Source organism: Bos javanicus, chromosome 29 (genome assembly GCF_032452875.1).
Source record: "Bos javanicus breed banteng chromosome 29, ARS-OSU_banteng_1.0, whole genome shotgun sequence".
Lineage (NCBI taxonomy): Eukaryota > Metazoa > Chordata > Mammalia > Artiodactyla > Bovidae > Bos > Bos javanicus.
Genome location: NC_083896.1, coordinates 51,140,403 through 51,158,231, shown reverse-complemented (window position 1 = coordinate 51,158,231; position 17,829 = coordinate 51,140,403). Strand labels below are relative to the sequence as shown.

General features: G+C 61.9%; 1 protein-coding gene across 2 annotated transcripts; it reads right to left on the bottom strand.

Annotated features, from left to right (window-relative positions):
- Positions 1-13,287: 13,287 nt before the first annotated feature.
- Positions 13,288-16,248, bottom strand: HRAS (HRas proto-oncogene, GTPase). 2 transcript variants are annotated; one of them, XM_061407564.1, is made up of 6 exons: positions 16,088-16,212; positions 14,773-14,934; positions 14,415-14,593; positions 14,154-14,313; positions 13,985-14,066; positions 13,554-13,644 (listed from the first exon to the last, which is right to left on the bottom strand). In XM_061407564.1, exons 2-5 carry the CDS (start codon positions 14,881-14,883, stop codon positions 14,004-14,006), a joined length of 513 nt encoding a protein of 170 aa, XP_061263548.1. In that variant the 5' UTR covers positions 14,884-14,934; positions 16,088-16,212; the 3' UTR covers positions 13,554-13,644; positions 13,985-14,003. The 2 variants fall into 2 exon arrangements, with proteins under 2 accessions (XP_061263547.1, XP_061263548.1); XM_061407563.1 differs by lacking the exon at positions 13,985-14,066 and having other exon boundaries at positions 13,288-13,644; positions 16,088-16,248.
- Positions 16,249-17,829: the final 1,581 nt, after the last annotated feature.

Sequence of the window (17,829 nt, the reverse complement as noted above, 5' to 3'; positions counted from 1 at the left end):
AGAGCTGGGTAGATTTTGGAGAAAAGTCTGTCCACATCCTCTGTCAATTTTCTAACTGAGCTGCTACTTTTTACTGTTGAGTTGCTAAGTCACTTCAGTCATGTCCGACTCTGTGTGACCCCATAGACAGCAGCCCACCAGGCTCTGCTATCCCTGGGATTCTCCAGGCAAGAACACTTGTCATATATTCTGTATATATACTTATATATATGTATTCTGTATACTTGGAGAAGGCAATGGCACCCCACTCCAGTACTCTTGCCTGGAAAGTCCCATGGATGGAGGAGCCTGGAAGGCTGCAGTCCATGGGGTCGCTGAAGGTCAGACATGACTGAGCGACTTCACTTTCACTTTTCACTTTCATGCATTGGAGAAGGAAATGGCACCCCACTCCAGTGTTCTTGCCTGGAGAATCCCAGAGACGGGGAGCCTGGTGGGCTGCCGTCTATGGGGTCGCACAGAGTCGGACACGACTGAAGCGACTTAGCATAGCATTCTGTATACTAGGCCCCTTGTCAGATAGGTGATTCACAAATATTTTTTATTAATTGTGTATGTTGTCTTTTCATTTTCTTGATGGGGTCATTTGGAGCACAGCTTTTCATTTTGATAAAGTCTACTTTATCGATTTTTTTCTGTTGCTCATGCTTTTTTTCCCTTGGTCGCGCTGTGCAGCACGTGGGATCCTAGTTCCCCGACCAGGGATGGAACCTGTGCCCCCTGCAGGGGAAGCGTGCAGTCCTAACCTCGGGGCCACAGGGAAGTGCCCTGTCGCTCAGGCATCCGCTTAAGCAGGGCGTGCTCCCAGAAGCCTCAGGAGTCCCTGCCCAGCGCGAGTCTGACCTCTGCTTTCCTCACACTCAGAGCCAGGCGCATGGTGCTCCTGCTGGGCCTTCTGGCTCCCTTCCGGTTCCTCATCATCTCACTGTAACAGAATCTCCCAGGCGGCTGGGAGGGGAGTTGGGAAGTGGAAGTGTTAGGAGTGTGCGTGCAAGCTATGACGCGCCAACCTGGGGTGCCACCCACCCGGGCGGAGTGGTCATCTCCCCTGCTGATCAGACAGACCAGAGCACTTAAAACAGGGAGCCAGCTTCACTCATTTGTTCTCCGAGGCTCTTTGGTGCCCTGGGGTGTCTGGGTTTTTTGTCTTGCAGTATCGGACAATGGAGAAGCTGGAGACCCTGCTGGCCCTGGAATGATCAGAAATAACAGCCAAATGTGAGCAAGTGAGGCCTGGCAGAGGTCAAAGCCCAGGACAGGCAGGTGAGTCCTGGCGGGGATCTTAGGTGAATCAGGTGAGGCTTGAACATGTCTCTTCAGAGTCAGGGACCCAGTCAGAGCAGGTGCACCCCTGGGCAGAAATCACAGCAGCCGAGACGAGGATCACAGCCCCCAGGAGCAGAGATGTCCCAGAGGGGATCAGAGCCAAGGAGCAGCAGGGGCGCCCAGGCGGGGCCATCGGCAGCAGGAGCAGCTGTGCTCCAGGCAGGGCTCACAGCCAGACTGAACAGGCAGGGTCCGGGTGGACACCCTCATCAGGAGGCACGGGGGATGGCCCAGGTAGGGGCACCAGCACGTGGGACCAGGTGGCCCAGGCAGGGTCCTAGCTGGGTGTGCAGGCAGGTCTGTGCTGGGCCCCTGGGACGCAGGGCAGGGGAGGCCTCCTGCCCCACGACGTCTTCACCCCGGCCCCTCTGGGTTTCAGGGCCAGTCAGGGGCTCCAGTGGAACCCAGGAAAGATGCTGACCTCTCGCTGCACGAAGTCACCACACTTCTGCTGTGAGTCATCAGGATGCCCCTCCTTCCCATCTGGGGTGCATTTCCAGGTGCTCAAAGACCTCTCTGGAGGAGAGACCCCTTGGTCCGGGGGTGGAAGAGCAGGCCAGGCCCCAGAGCAGGAGGAGAAAGAGGTGTGCATGTGCAGGGACGGAGCTCCCAAGGTGGGGCTGAGGGTGCTGGGCTCCTGGAGGAGGGTGGCCTGGACTGGGTGAGAGCCTGGGCAACGACTCACCTCAGGCTCTTGAGCCTGACCAGGCCTCCGCTCTCCTGGCAGGGCTGGCCAGCTTGGGGCAGAGTGGGTGATTGATAGGCACCGGCAGGAGGAGGGGCACCTCTTGGGCTGCTGTGGGGATGCAGCCCCGCCCAAGCCAGCACCCTCCTGGGGCCATTCCTCCTGTCCGGAGTCTCCTGGGCTGAGACCTGGGGGTCCGTGGGGGCAGGGCACTTCCCTGCACTCGGCCGGGCCCAGGTCCTCATCCTGTTTCTGTTGTCTTCTGGTCAGGAGGAGCTGCCCGGCTTCAGCACTCAGGACCTCAGTATCCATGGCTGCAGCGTCCACTCGGCGCAGGTGAGAGCCCACACTGCAGCGGCAGGAGGGCGAGAGCCCCCAGGCACGGCCGCAGTTCCTGCCGCCCCGGCCCCGGACCTGTGAGCATCCTCGGGCCGGGAGGGGTCCGCGCCTTTCCTGGCCCTGTCAAGCTCACCCTCCTCAGGGCCTCCCTAGGAAGCTGGGAGCTGGGCCAACACCACGCCCCATTTTCCAGCAAAAGGCCCTGGAGATCGGGTGAGCCAACGAGTGAGTGAAGATGCTGAGGAACTGGAGTAGATACCAGGGCGGCAACGGAGCATCCTAACCTGAAGGGCACTGGCCTGGGCGCCTCACAAGGCTCTGGGAGAATCTGATACCAGGACCGCAGCCAGCCCAGCCCGGGTCCCCGCAGGGCGAGAGCAGCAGGGCCACGGCCCGTCTTAGCTGAGGCAGAGCCTCTGCCTCCATCTCCTCCTGGGCATCCCCCACGCGTGCTGGTCTCAGAGCAGGCTTCTCTCCCTAACACGCCAACGGGTCTGCGGAGGAACCTCCACTGGTGCCAGGGCAGGTGTGGTCTCTGCTGCTGGACCTGGAGCAGGTGAAGGCAGAGAACAGAGGGCAGGACCAGGCCTCTCCCCTCGTGTGGGGCAGCGCCCACAGGCCAGGCTGCCTCCAGGGCCCTTCACCCACCCCCCAGCACTCTCCTGGCACCTCCCAGGCCCACAGCCCCAGCCTGCCTGCCAGGAGGGCCCCATACACCCCTGACCCGCTGCCCATTCTGCTTGGCCTGGTACAGACACTCAGTCCAGAGATGGACAGATGCCACCTGGGGTCAAACTAAGCCCTCCTGACAGTTGGGGGTGGGGGCGGCATGGACAGAGCCACCCAGCAAGGGGCACAGACCAGGGCGGGCATGGACAGAGCCACCCAGCAAGGGGCACAGACCAGGGGAAAAGAGCAAGGAGTCACCCAGAGAAACATGAAAGGGAAGTCACGGCCAAACCAGGTGAGCCACAGGCCTGGTATTTGAAAAGCTGAATCGGGACAAGAAACAGGTCTTCTCCTGTTGCCCAGTGAGGTACCTTCAGTTCCGTTCAGTCACTCAGTCCTGTCCGACTCTTTGCGACCCCATGGACCGCAGCATGCTAGGCTTCCCTGTCCTTCACTATCTCCCGGAGTTTGCTTAAACTGATGTCCACTGAGTTGGTGATGCCACCCAACCGTCTCATCCTCTGTCGTCCCCTTCTCCTCTGCCTTCAGTCTTTCCCAGCATCAGGGTCTTTTCCAATGAGTCAGTTCTTCACATCAAGTGGCCAAAGTATTGGAGCTTCAGCATCAGTCATTCCAGTGAATATTCAGGACTGATTTCCTTCAAGATTGACTGGTTTGATATCCTTGCTGTCCGAGGGACTCTCAAGAGTCTTCTCCAACACCACAGTTCAAAAGCATCAATCCTTCAGCACTCAGCTTTCTTTATAGTCCAACTCTTGCATCCATACATGACCACTGGAAAAAACATAGCTTTGACTAGATGGCTGTTTGTTGGCAAAGTAATGTCTCTGCTTTTTAATATGCTGTCTAGGCTGATCATACCTTTTCTTCCAAGGAGCAAGCATCTTTTAACTTCACAGCTATAGTCACCATCTGCAGTGATTTTGGAGCCCATGAAAATCAATTCTGTCACAGTTTCCACTGTTTCCCATCTATCTGCCATGAAATGATGGGACCAGATGCCATGATCTTAGTTTTCTGAATGTTGAGTTTTAAGCCAGCTTTCCCACTCTCCTCTTTCACTTTCATCAAGAGGCTCTTTAGTTCTTCTTCGCTTTCTGCCATAAGGGTGGTGTGATCTGCATATCTGAGGTTATTTATTTCTCCCAGACATCTTGAGTCCAGCTTGTGCTTCATCCAGTCCAGCATTTCGCATGACGTACTCTGCATATAAGTTAAATAAGCAAGGTGACAATATACAGCCTTGACGTACTCCTTTTCCTATTTGGAACGAGTCTGTTGTTCCATGTCCAGTTCTAACTGTTGCTTCTTGACCCACATAGAGATTTCTCAGGAGGCAAGTAAGGTGGTCTGGTATTACCATCTCTTTAAGAATTTTCCACAGTTTATTGTGATCCACACAAAGTCTTTAGCATAGTCAATGAAGCAGAAGTAGATATTTTTCTGAAATTCTCTTGCTTTTTCTATGATCCTACGGATGTTGGCATTTTGATCTCTGGTTCCTCTGCCTTTTCTAAATCCAGCTTGAGCATTTGGAAGTTCTCAGGTCACATACTGTTGAAGCCTAGTTTGGAGAATTTTGAGCATTACTTTGCTAGTGTGTGACATGAGTGCAATTGTCTGGTAGTTTGAACAGCTTTGGCATTGTCCTTCTTTGGGACTGGAATGAAAACTGACCTTTTCCAGTCCTGTGGCCACTGCTGAGTTTTCCAAATTTGCTGGCATAGTGAGTGCAGCGCTTTAACAGCATCATCTTTCAGGATTTGAAATAGCTCAGCTGGAATTCCATCACCTCCACTAGCTTTGCTTGTAGTGATGCTTCCTAAGGCCCACTTCCTAAGGCCCCCTTGACTTCACACTCCAGGATGTCTGGCTCTAGGTGACTGATCACACCATCATGGTTATCTGGGTCCTTAAGATCTTTGTACAGTTCTTCTGTGTATTCTTGCCACCTCTTCTTAATACCTTCTGCTTCTGTTAGGTCCATACTGTTTCTGTTCTTTATTGAGCCCATCTTTGCATGAAATGTTTCCTTGGTATCTCTAACTTTCTTGAAGAGATCTCTAGTCTTTTCCATTCTATTGCAAAATTCAGACTTAAATTGAAGAAAGTAGGGAAACCCACTAGACCATTCAGGTATGACCTAAATCCAATCCCTTACAATTATACAGTGGAAGTGACAAGTAGACTCAAGAGATTAGATCTGATAGAGTGCCTGAAGAACTATGGACGATTCCGAACTCCTGTTCATAAGACTGTACAGGAGGCCATAATCAAAACCATCCCCAAGAAGAAATCCAAAAAGGCAAAATATCTGTCTGAGGAGGCCTTACAAATAGCTGAGAAGAGAAGAGAAGCGAAAGGCAAAGGAGAAAAGGACAGATATATCCATCTGAATGCAGAGTTCCAAAGATGAGCACAGAAAGATAAGAAAGCCTTCCTAAGTGAGGTCCCTACCTGTGGTCGGTTCCCACCGCTCAGCCCCTCTCTCCACGAGGGTACCCCAGGTCACACGGGAAGGCACCCTGTGCACCCAGACCGAGTACGACCAGAGGGGGAACTGCAGCCGGAGGAGGGAGCCTAGGCGGCTAGTGAGGTGGCGGACACCCACTGGTCACTGTGGGGCCACAGCCAGCATCACGCTCCTGAAAGGGCCCCCAAACCAAGCAGGTATACGCAGAAATCAGGATAATATGCGGAGGTCAAGCGTTTTTCACTATATGAACAAAAGAAAGCTCTGAAACGGGAAATATGCGTGTCTGTTAGGCCCATGGGGAGCCCCAAAGATAAATTTTTGCATCCTAACCAGGGTCTGACAGGGAGATGTCAGGACCGTGGGGCTCCGCACGCCTCCTGGGCTGTTTTAGGTCAGGGTGATGGGAGCCTGAGCCCTCAGCAGCCATCCAGTCCTCGCGGACCCCGAGCTGGGTGCTTGCCGGAGGACGCAAGGAGAGGGAAATGATCAGAGGGGAAGGAAGCCAGCCGCACCGAGGCCCACCCGCCTGGCCCGGCCCAGCCCAGCACCGCCCCTCCCTGCCCCGCCCCTCCTGTCCCTGTCGCCGAGCCATCCCAGCCCCGCCCCCAGTCCCCGCCTATCCCTTCCGGTCCCGTGTGACTCCTGCGGAGGGGTCAGAGAACAGAGGCGCAGCTCCCCAGGCGCGGTCATCCTAGAAGGCCCCCTTCGGGTGACGGAGGAGGGGTCCAACTGGCCTGGAAGGCGCCTCCGTAATGGGCAGGCGTCTGAGCTTTGGACGCGGGTGTCCCTGGTGACCTGCCTTGGCTTCAGAAAGAAGCCAGAGGTTTCTGCAGAAACAGCTCTTGTTCTGCCGTCACGCAGCGTCGGGCAGTGGGTCTGGGTTAGGTCTGATGCTGGCCGCGCCCACAGAGAAGCGTGGGCCAGACTCCACTCCCCAGACACAAAGCAGATGACAGACCATGAACCGCACTTTCTAAAACCGCATCGTGATCTGGGTGCGCTACAGCATCAAGTGGGTCCCTGGGGCTGGGCAGCGAGGTGCCTCTCCCTCCTGGCAGTGCGGGGAGAGCGCCAAGGGGGCGAGGGTGGGCACGTGAGGAGCAGGGGCCGCGGCGCAGTGGGCGGGGGAGAGCGGGGCCAGGTGGGATGGCTCAGCAGGCCCCAGAGGGCCCCGCAGGCGGGACAGGCGCCAGGCATCAGAGACCAGACTGGACCCGTGCCCGGATGGACTGAATGCCAGGGGAAGGGGTCAAAATGATGCCCCTGATGTTAGTTATACATTTCTGCTTTTTCAGACAATTTCCATCATTTGTTATTTTTAAAGTGTGTGCATGTGCACGCTAAGTCACTTCAGTCGTGTCTGACTCTTCGTGACCCTGAGGACTGTAGCCCGCCAGGCTCCTCTGTCCATGGGATTCTCCAGGCAAGATTACTGGAGTGGGCTGCCACGCTCTCCTGCAGATCTTCCCAACCCAGGGATCCAACTGGCGTCTCTTATGTTTCCTGCATTGGTAGGCGGGTTCTTTACTACTAGTGCCTAGTGCCTTCCCTGGTGGCTCAGTAAAGAATTCACCTGTAATGCGGGAGACCCAGGTTTGATCCCGGGGTTGGGAAGATCCCCTGGAGGAGGGCATGGCAACCCACTCCAGTATTCTTGCCTGCAGAATCCCACAGACAGAGGAGCTAGTGGGCAGCAATCCATGGGGTCGCTGTCTTTCTTTTTTAAAGTGTGGCAACCTTCCCAAATTTCATCAGCCAGGTCCAACCCCAGCAACGCTGTCCTGACCCGTGTCCACATGCACCACACATTTGACCAGCACCGGTGTTTTATAGTGAACCCAAAATGTCTAGCCTCATCCTGTCCATAGGCTCTCAGCGTGAGTTCTAAAAACAGGGATTCTTGGGAATTCCCTGGTGGTCCAATGGTTAGGCCTTGGCACCTTCTTGCAGAGCCAGGGCTCCACCCTCGGTCGGGGACTAAGATTCCTCAATCCCCATGATGCAGTCGAAACACCCAGGCATTCTTTCCTTATGCTTGGTCTTGATCCGGCTGCTACACCTGAAGCTTTGACTGTAATCCCCTAATGTCGGGTCTCCCAGCGCCTCACTGCTTTCGGAACAGCCTGTTCCAGTCTGGGTACATGGGTGTAGGGCTAAGACCCTGACAGCCGGGGAGGCCGTGTGGCTGGCTGGGAGGGCAGGTTCTGCCATGACAGAAGCAGGGCACACGTGCACAGCCAAGACATCACGCTCACTCTGGACCAAGAGGTGCTTTCAGAGCTGGGACCCTGGAGAGAAGAGGGGTCTGGCCCAGGTGGCACTGCGGCAGCGAGGCAGGTGTGGAGCGGCCACCTGGCTCATCTCACGATGAGGTGCTCTACGGAGGGGGGTCCTTGGCCCTGAAGCCAGGCGGCCCCACAACTGCCTTCGCCTGGAAAGAGTGGCTGTGACACTGCTCACCTCTGACGCCAGGTCCAGGGAAGTCAGCCACGACCAGCCCAGGCAACATCCAGCCCCGAGGGGCCACCAGGCTGCAGGCCTCGTGGGGACAGGAGCCAGGTGTGAGGCTGAGCCTGGTGGGCCCCACCATCCCTGCCAGCCCACAGACCTGGCCACAGAACAAGGTCTCCGGGAGCGGGCCAGCTGGTATCCTAGACCGAGGGCCTGGCCACTGCTGTCCGAGGACGCACCCTGCTGGAGACACAGTGGGCGTGGCTTGTGCCAACTGCTGGCTCCATCTTAAACCTCTGGCTTCTTTGCGATGAAGATCAGCGTGAAACAAGCTCCCTGTGTCCCTTCCCCAGGGGCCTCACATGTGGCATTAGAAGCCAGAATGTCAGGACAGGGCGAGGCCATGGGCACTCGGGGAGAGGCCGGTCAGAGGAGAGAGGGCACCTATGAGAGACAGATCTGCATGTAAAATTGATTCCACACCAGACTTAGGCTGGAGCAGAAAGCTCCAGGGTGGGAGGAAATGTCTGCCAATCGTAAATCCAATAAAGGACTCCTGCGGAGTGGGAACCAGCATGCACGAGGACAGCATCCAGCGGGGGCGGGGTGCGGACGTGCAGCTGCCGTGGAGACGGCCAGGCGGCTTCCCACCAAGCGCACTCACCCTTGCCATGTGACCAGCGTCACGCTCCCTGCTATCCACGCAGATGAGCTGAAACCTCACATCCACACAAAACCTGCACGCAACATTCACGCTCTATCCGTGATCATTAAGAACTGGAAGCAACCAAGATGATCTTCCACAAGGGGATGGATGCATCATGGGGTTCCATCAAGTGGAACAGGATGTTGACTCACTCAATGGGGCCTGTGCGTCTTAAAAGGAATCCAGCCCCACCTGTGAATCCACTCATAGGACCTTCTGGAAAAGGTATAGCCCTGGGAGGACAAGTATCAGCAGCTTCTAGGGCTCATGGGCGGGGAGCTTAAGTCAGAGTGTGGATATGCCCGGCCCTCAGCATGCAAAAGCCCGTGGGGCTGCCACCCCAGAGACTGATTCGTAATGTGTGCAAAAACCCACGGGGCTGCCACCCCAGAGACTGAGCCGTAACGTGTGCAAAAACCCACAGGGCTGCCACCCCAGAGACTGAGCGGTAACATGTGCAAAAACCCACGGGGCTGCCATCCAGAGACTGAGCCGTAACGTGTGCAAAAACCCACGGGGCTGCCACCCCAGAGACTGAGCGGTAACATGTGCAAAAATCCACGGGGCTGCCATCCAGAGACTGAGCCGTAACGTGTGCAAAAACCCACGGGGCTGCCATCCAGAGACTGAGCCGTAACGTGTGCAAAAACCCACGGGGCTGCCACCCCAGAGACTGAGCCGTAACGTGTGCAAAAACCCACGGGGCTGCCACCCCAGAGACTGAGCCGTAACGTGTGCAAAAACCCACGGGGCTGCCACCCCAGAGACTGAGCCGTAACATGTGCAAAAACCCACGGGGCTGCCATCCAGAGACTGAGCCGTAACGTGTGCAAGCTGAAGCAAAACCTCGTCAAACTGCACACCTGGGGTGTTTGTCATCGAATGTAGACTTTACCCCTGAAAACGTTTAACACTGAAGCGCGACTTCACTGTTTTTTGGCTTATTTCTGAAACACACCTATTTTGTCGTGAAGGTTTGTCAGACAGTATGAAATGAAGATCAGTGTGAAACACGCACCGCGTGTCCCTTCCCCAGACAGCAGGCCCTGGTCCACGGGCTGGAAGCCTGCTCCAGGCACAACCCAGGAGCATCCCTGTGCCCAGGCCCCGCCCTGCCCAGGGGCACCTCCGAGCTGGTCAGGACTCAGGCGCACACGGTCACAGGTGGCGCAGGGCCCCCCCAGTCTCAGGCTGAGGTAGAACACTGGGTGCAGACTCCGCTCTTCAGGACAGAAAGGCGCCCGACTCCTGGCTGGAACGGCCCCATGCTTGGCAGGGCTGCCAGGGGAAATGCCCCACAAGTGAGCTCAGGGCCAAAGCAGCACCACTGCTGTGCAACAGGGCTTTTGCTCCTGAAAACGCCGCACCAGTCAGCAGCAGCTCGGCAGGACGAAGGTTCCCAGGAGCTCAGGTGCCTGTGGGGCCCCCGAGGCACAGCTCCCCCTCTGCCTCTCTTTCCAGAACGTTCCCTCAAGGAACACCAACTGAGAGGGCCCCAGGAGCTGCCCACCGTGGGGTCTTGGGCCAGCCCCTGGCCACGTGCCCCCCCAGGTGAAGCCTCCAGCCTGCCCTCACGGCAGGAGGCTCCCGTTGCCCCACTCACCTCATCTCAGAGGGGACCCAGGCGGCAAGCTGGCCCCTGCACCAGTCCCGAGGGCCTCTCAGGTGGCCCCTCCAGAGCACTAAGCTCCGCCGGCCGGGAGCCCGTCCAGGAGCCGAGGCGGCCTCTGGGTGGCCCTCTGTGTGTGTCTGGCTCTTTCAAGAGCCTGGCGTGAAGCAGGTTATGGCCGTCCTGCTGTGCTCCTGGGCCAGAACAGCTTCCGGCGCTGGTCCAGCTTGTGACTGAGAAGCAGGCCTGCCCTGGACTGCTGGGCACGCCCCAGAGCCAGGGGTCTTCCCGGAGAGCTCCCCCAACAGCGGGGCTGGTGGGACCCTGCCAAGCCCATCTTCCTATCAATGAAGGGAAATGGCTCCCCATGCTGACCTCTGGGCCCCAAGCCTGGCCTCACCCAGACAGCCCCCTCATCCCTGCCTCATGCCCGCCAGGTGTCCAGTGCCCTCTCAGGCCACAGCCAGATGGAGCCCAGGTGGTGACACCCCGATGTGCCCAGCCTGACTCCAAGGCCCAGGAGACAATCAAGCAAGCCCCATCAGCCACCCCGTGGGCCACACACCCTGCCCCTCAGTTCCGGAACCCCTGCTGTGGTTGGGACATGTGCCAGGGCCAGCCCCCAGCCCACCCTCAGCCCAGGACGGCAGCAGAGCTGGGCCAACAGGCGTTGCCCCAGCCCCACAGGAAGGGTGTCCTGACTGGGAAGAGCGTGTCGTGTCCAGCCAGGACTGAGAGGCCCCGAGGGCCAGGGTCAGGGCGACACTTGACCCTCGATGGGGGCAGCCCTGACCTGTGGGGTCTGGGGGCTCCTCAGGCTTCTTCATATGGGGTTCCCGAAACCGCTACGATCTCAGGCCCATCACCAGTTCACTCTCAGCAGGGGCCCCCCCAAGCCAAAGCAGCAGCACGCAGACGCATCCCCCAGAGGCCGTCCCCCTGCCACCCTGGCAGCTGGGCCTACTGCAGGCTTCATTCTTCCCGTGGGACTGGGGGCTGGGGCAGGCCCGCGGCAGCACAATCCCCCAGCCCTGGGGGCCTGGGCCCTGAGATAGGGCTGCTTCCGGCCCCGAGGCAGGCCTGACCCCCACGCTGCCCGTCACGAGGAGCAGCCGTCCACAGGGACCCACAGCACCGATCGGTCCCTACAGGGCTTCCTCAACTGGGCGAGGCTGCCAGGAGGTGGGGCCCCAGTGCGCCTGTCCCCTCCAGATGCCGGGGTGGGGCCCCAGCCCCACCAGAGGGTGTCCGAGGGCAGCCCAGAGTCCCCCTGCAGGAATGGGGCTCCCGTCAGGAAAGCTGGGTCAGCCGGGAGCGGGAGAGCCAGCGTGCTGCCCTTTGGGGGTGGGATGACCTGCAGAACTGTTCCTCAGTTCTGAGTGCCGGCCACTGTCTCGGGAGCCCAAGTCCAGGAGCCACGACCACCAGGACAAGCCCCCCAGATGAGGACCCACAGGAGCTGGTCTGCTACAGCCTGGGGGGACTGCAGGGGCCAGAGGCCACTGGGGGGTTCGTACCCTGTGCTGGGCCCCCACTGTGCCCTGCTCAAGCTGACCCTGCCGGGCCTGCTGTCCACACAGACCCCCTTGTCGTCACCATGAAGCCTGGAGACACCTACATCCTGGAGGATGAGTGCGTGCTCACGGCCACAAGTCCTCAGGTGCATAAAGCCAGCGGCCTGTGTGGAGCAGGCAGCGGAGAGCCAGCCGGCCCACCGGCCCGGAGCACGCCCTCTGACCCCGCCCAGTGCCGGGCACGACTGGAGCCCCAGGCGTGGCGCCTAGTGGAGCACGCCACCCCCACAGGGGGTGCTCCAGGGTTGGGGGCCAGGCCTTCCTGGGGGACCCCCGCTGGACTGATGGCACCCTCCGCCCGAGAAGCCGCCCCTGGAAGACCTGCAGGAACTCCTGCAGAACACGCTGTCCCCAGGCCGGGCCCTGCAGGCCTCTCGATGGCTGAGCGGCACGGGATGAAAGGCGACCTCCCCCCACCCAGGCAGGCTCAGCAGCGGTCCCCAGTCACCCTGGGGCAATGAGGGATGGGGGTCCCGGGGCTTCCTCCTCACCCTATCCACCTGCTCCTCTGCTCTGAGACTCGGCTGACCCAGCCAGGGCTGGGCAGCATCAGCCCCTGCAGACCCCAGAGGCCAGCGGGCTGGAGGGCGGTTCCCGCTGGAGGGCGGTTCCCAATGTTGGGCCAGGGTGGCCACGCAGGCCTCACAGGCCCACCCTGTACAAGTCACCCGGCCTGGTGGGGAAGCTGACCCGGTCCATCCATTCCCAGTGAGCAGCTGGATCCGGGCCCCAGGACCCCCACCCCTCCCAGTTTCAAGACACTCCCCGGAGAGGACAGGCTGGCCCTCCCTGGCCCACCTGCCCCACCAGGCCGGCCCAAAGACCGAGCAGCAGCACGACACGGGCTGCGGCCACAGGCCTCCCTCTGGGGGCCCGGGCTCCATGTCTGGCCCGCCAGCCCCCAGCCTAGGACCACCCTCGGGACAGCGGCCCCAGCGACGGGATCCCCCCAGACCTCCTGGTGAACCAAGAGGCCACAGGCGAAGGGCTGCCTGCGTTGAGGCAGAACACGGTCCTTCCCCTTCAGCTCCTGCTTCAGCCACCCCCGGCCACCAGCCCCACCCAGGCTGCTGGAGACGTGGCACCGGGCTCAGAGGGCCCCCTGCCCTGGGGCGCCTGCAGCCAGCGCCTCTCGTGGTGAAGGACTGGCATGGCCCCAGCAGAGCCGGGCAGTGCCCCGGAAGCGCCCCCGTGGCCCGCTCCTCCCCGACCTCCGCAGACAGTCTCTGGCCTCAGTATCCCCCCCTTGCTGATTCAAGGTTGACAAACTCCCGTGTGTCAGGTGGCTGGTTCTGGCCGCACCCAGAGAACTCCGACGGACGTGCCGGGGCCCCCGGAGGCGGGGCGGCCGCCGCCCGGACGAAGCTGCAGCTCCTTGCCTCCTGGGAGGCCACACGCACCGCGGCCTCCTGGCCTCAGGCAAACGCCAGGTCAAGACCATGAAATAATTTACTGCGACTCAGCCTGCGCCCGCTGGGCCAGGACAGGGCTGGAGGAGAGCGAGGCTGGGGGCCAGCAGCATCAGTTCACCAGAGTCTGTGCGAAGCGTCCCGGGAGGCCCGCGGGCACTGCCCACTGGCCTGGGGGGCTGGGCTCCGGCGGCACCTCCCTCCACCCCTGCTGCGCCGCCTCCTGCATGGCACCCAGCGCTCCGCGCCCACGCTGCCGTCAGGAGAGCAGGCACCTGCAGCTCAGGCAGCCGGGGCCACCCTCGTCCGGCGGGCTCAGCTTGCGCACCTTGTGCTGCCGGATCTCGCGCACCAGGGTGTAGAAAGCATCCTCCACGCCCTAGGAGGAGGGCCCGGGTCAGGGCAGGACGACCGCCTCAGCGGGGAGCAGGACCCCAGCCCTCTCCCCACCCCACAGACAGGGAGCCGGGCCCTGCCTGCCTCAGGCCCCAGGCCCGCCTCGTCGGGAGGCCTGTCCTCAACTGCCAGCCCACTGAGTCTTCGGGGCACCCTGGGACCCGCGGGGCGCTCTGGGGGCACGGGGGCTGGGGCCCCAGGGTCACCGCTCCGGTCTGGCTCAGGGCAGCTCTCTCCGGGCACCTCCACCTCCCCCGGGAGCTGTTTCAGCCCAGACCCGGGCCCTGGCCTCCCTCGCTGCCCTGCCATCCGGGGAGACTTACAGCGAGAGGGGCGGCTGGGTCACGGGGGTCCCGGAGGGTCCCAGAGGGTCCCGGAGCTGGAGCCAGAGCCAGAGCGGCTGCCCTGCGTCGAGGGAGAGGGGGCAGTGAGCCCTGTCCCGGGCGGGCGGGGCGGGGCCCTGACTGGCTGCGGGGCAGGGGCCGGGCTCACCTGGCGGGTCTTGGCGGAGGTCTCGATGTACGGGATGCCGTAGCTGCGGGCGAGGTCCTGGGCCTGCCGAGACTCCACGGTGCGCGCGGCCAGGTCGCACTTGTTCCCAACCAACACCATGGGCACGTCATCCGAGTCCTTCACCCGCTTGATCTGCTCCCTGCAAGGAGGAAGGGCTGAGCCGGCAGGTGGCCCACGGGCTTGGCTGCACTCAGGGCACAGAGAGGGCCAGGGGGCCCTGCGGGCCGGCGGGCAGCTCACCGGTACTGGTGGATGTCCTCGAAGGACTTGACGTGGTTGATAGCAAACACGCAGAGAAAGCCCTCCCCGGTGCGCATGTACTGGTCTCGCATGGCGCTGTACTCCTCCTGGCCCGCTGTGTCCAGGATGTCCAGCAGGCACGTCTCCCCATCGATGACCACTTGCTTCCGGTAGGAGTCCTGGGGACGACACTGCTCAGAGACAGCTGGCCCTCTTGGGCAGGGTGGGGGGTGGGACCTCCCTCGCTCCTCTCTTGCCTGCCCCGGGGGGCCTGTGACATGGGGACCCCTCCTTAGAGGAGGTACGAGTCAAGCCCACATCAGGAGCTGAGCAGCGGACAGGAGCCAGGCGGGCTCACCTCGATGGTGGGGTCGTACTCGTCCACGAAGTGATTCTGAATGAGCTGGATAGTCAGGGCGCTCTTCCCCACGCCACCGGCGCCCACCACCACGAGCTTATACTCCGTCATCGCTCCTCAAGAGACCGCAGCACGAGGCGCTGCAGTGGTCGCCGGTCCCACCTGCCGAGGGAGCCGCACTCAGCATGGCCGGACCATGCAGGGCAGGCACAGGAGCTCCCTGGACCAGCCTGCCCAGCCCTGGCCTGCCCCTTGGGCCTATGCATCCAGACGACAGGGGCAGCAGCCAGACTGGTGGTCCAGTCGCTCACCTGTGGCACCTCCAACCCAGAGATGGGAGGGGGTCTTGCCTCCAGCTGCATTTAATAATGACTGTATGAGAAAAGCAAGGAGCAAGGAGCCGACCCCTCAGAGGCAAGGCTGGCAGCTGGGAGCGTCTCCCAAGCACGTACCCGAATTAGAACCTGCTGGGTAGGCAAAAAGCCGAAACTGGAGGCGCCATGGGCTGAGGTTACCAGCACCCCCACGAGAACAGGTCTTGCCACAGTGGCGGGCACAGCAGCGTGCCCAGACAGGCTAGGAGCAACCGACAATATTCTCCAGCCCTCCCCCCAGGGCATGCTGGTGCATTTGACAAGTATTCAGTAAGCGCCTACTGCATCCCAGGTGCTGCTCCAGGCACACGGTGACAGAAGGAACCCCTGCCCTGGCAGGTTTGGGCTACACTCCAAGGGAAAAGTCCACATAAACCCATGGGTCCCACTGCCAGAACTTTGGAGAATACAAAGCAGTGTGGAGGTGGACAGGAGGCCGGGGCTCCAGAAAGCAAATCACAGGAAAAGACCCAAAAGAGGTGTGGGCGCAAGGGGACAGGTGAGGAAGGGAGACGGCCTGGGCCCTAGGCCCGCATCTGGGATGTCACCGGTTTGTGATGCTTAAAGAAGCGCCCTTGCGGGGACCGCAGACACTGACTTTCTAAACCCCCGGGTCGCCGGGCGTGTGTGATGGCCGCCGGATGCCCGTGCTCTCCGGAGGGGCCCGTGGGGCTCCGGCGGGTGGAAGACCCCGCCTAGCGCCTCTGCTCGCGGACACGCAGGTCACTTGCGGAGCCCGTAAGGCCGGGCCTGCGACACGGAGCCGGAGGTGCTGGCCTGGGCGAGGCGGAGCGAACCCGCCGCCTCCCGCAGCCCCCGCCGCAGCGCAGCGCAGCGCCCCGCCCGCCGCCGCCGCCGCCGCCCGCGGCTCACCTGCGCCCCCGCGCGCCGAGCGCAGACAGCAGGCCCCCCGCCCGGCCCACCGCTCCCGCCGCACTCACCGCTCACTGGCGCGACTGCCCCCCGGGCCGGGGCCGGAGCGGGGGCGGCGGCAGGGGCCGGGGCCGGGGCGCAGGGCTCGCCCGACGCATGGGTCCCGTCCGCGGCGGGTGCGGCTCCGGCGGCGGGCGGCGCACACTCGATCCGGCCGCGCGCGCCCCGCCCCACGCCCGTCCGTCAGCCCTGCGCGGCCTGCGATTGGCCGAGCGCGCCGGGCCCCGCCTCCCCCAGCCCCGGTTGGCCGAGAGGCCCGCCCGTCAGAGCCCCGGCCGGGCGGGGCTTCCGGGAGCCTCGCCGAGGGCGGTGCCCGCCCCGGCGGCCGGCGCTGGCCGCGGCCTGCGGGGCTGGCTGCGCAAAGCGTCGGGCCCCGGGGGGCGGCGTCCACTAGGGAGGTCCGGGCTCTCCCGGGAGCAGGCGGGCCTCGCGTGGAGATAGAGACCCCGTGGCTAAGCGAGTCCGCGGCCGGGTGTGGACTGGGGCGGGGCGCTGCTCCCGGAGCCCCGCGCCGGACCCCGGGCACCCCCGCCGGGCACCGCTGCGCCTACGCCGCCCCCGGCCCAGGTCCGCGCCGTCCCCCGCAGGGCCCGGAAAGGAGGCGACAGCCCGAGGGCTAAGCCTCAGGGAGGCAAGAGCCCGCGTCTTCAGCCCCGCGGATGCCCGGGACCTGAGGCCGGAGAAGGGCGGAGGGGCTGCCCAGAAGAGGGTCAGGCGCAGGTGGCTCCGGGAGGGGCGCCTGGCAGCTTCCGCGGGGTCCTGGGAGCGGCTCGGCCTTGCGCCCTGGGCCAGGCGGCGTACAGGCGCCTCGTCTGGGCGGGGACGTCTGAGCCCGCGGAACGGCGAGTCCGGCCGAGTGTTTCCAGCCAGTGCCCAGGGTCTTGCTTCTCTCTTACGTAGCGCGCAGCCCCGCCGACCATCACCGCTATCCTCCCAAAACATGGGCAGCCCCTGCAGACTACCTGCCCACGGAGCTTCCCCGAAGCCCCAGGTCCCAGCCCTGCGGAATCTTAGCTAACAACCCACACCCAGCAAATCCACCCCCGAAGTTGCTATGGGGAGCTAAACTGAAGTCTACCGCACCCCAAGCGTAAATGTGCACAGTGTATCTCCTTTAAAGACGCTCAGAAATGCATGTGTTTAACATTAAAAAACTTTTCACTGTAACGCATAAAAGCATCCTCCGTATTTACAGGAAAGAACGGTGCGTCTCACGTGAGCCCAGACCTTTGCTCCTCCGGCATTAGCTGGCAACCCCACCCTCCGCGCCTCTCGGCCCCCTCCCGCCCCGGCTCCGCGCAGTTCCCGGGAGCTCATCCCGCTGCCGGCCTCGACCCCGGCGGACCCCTGGGGGCCGCTCCCGTCTCCAGCACGGCGCCAACCCCACGTGTCCGGTTGACGCCCGTAGACGCGCAGTAAAGGCGTGTAAATGACAGCGGGTGGCCGCGCCCCTCGCCGGCGCGGACACTCTGGACTCCCCTCCAGGTGTCCAGGTGCAGTTCCCTCGTCTTCAGAGGGTCCTTTCGTCGTGGCCTGGGCCACACAAGTAGGCGGAGGTAAACCCTGCAGGGCCCTGGTCTCAGGGACCGCCCGACAGGGGCGCCTCCCACCTGAGAAAGGTGGGCGCGAGTCTCCACCCCACGCCACCTTTGTGGGTGCAGACCTTGGGCTCGTCTGCGCCCCGCGGGCTAGACAGCGTCTCCCCTCTCCAGCGTCCCTCCTTGTGGGAGTGGCCCTGCCGCGCGCGCGC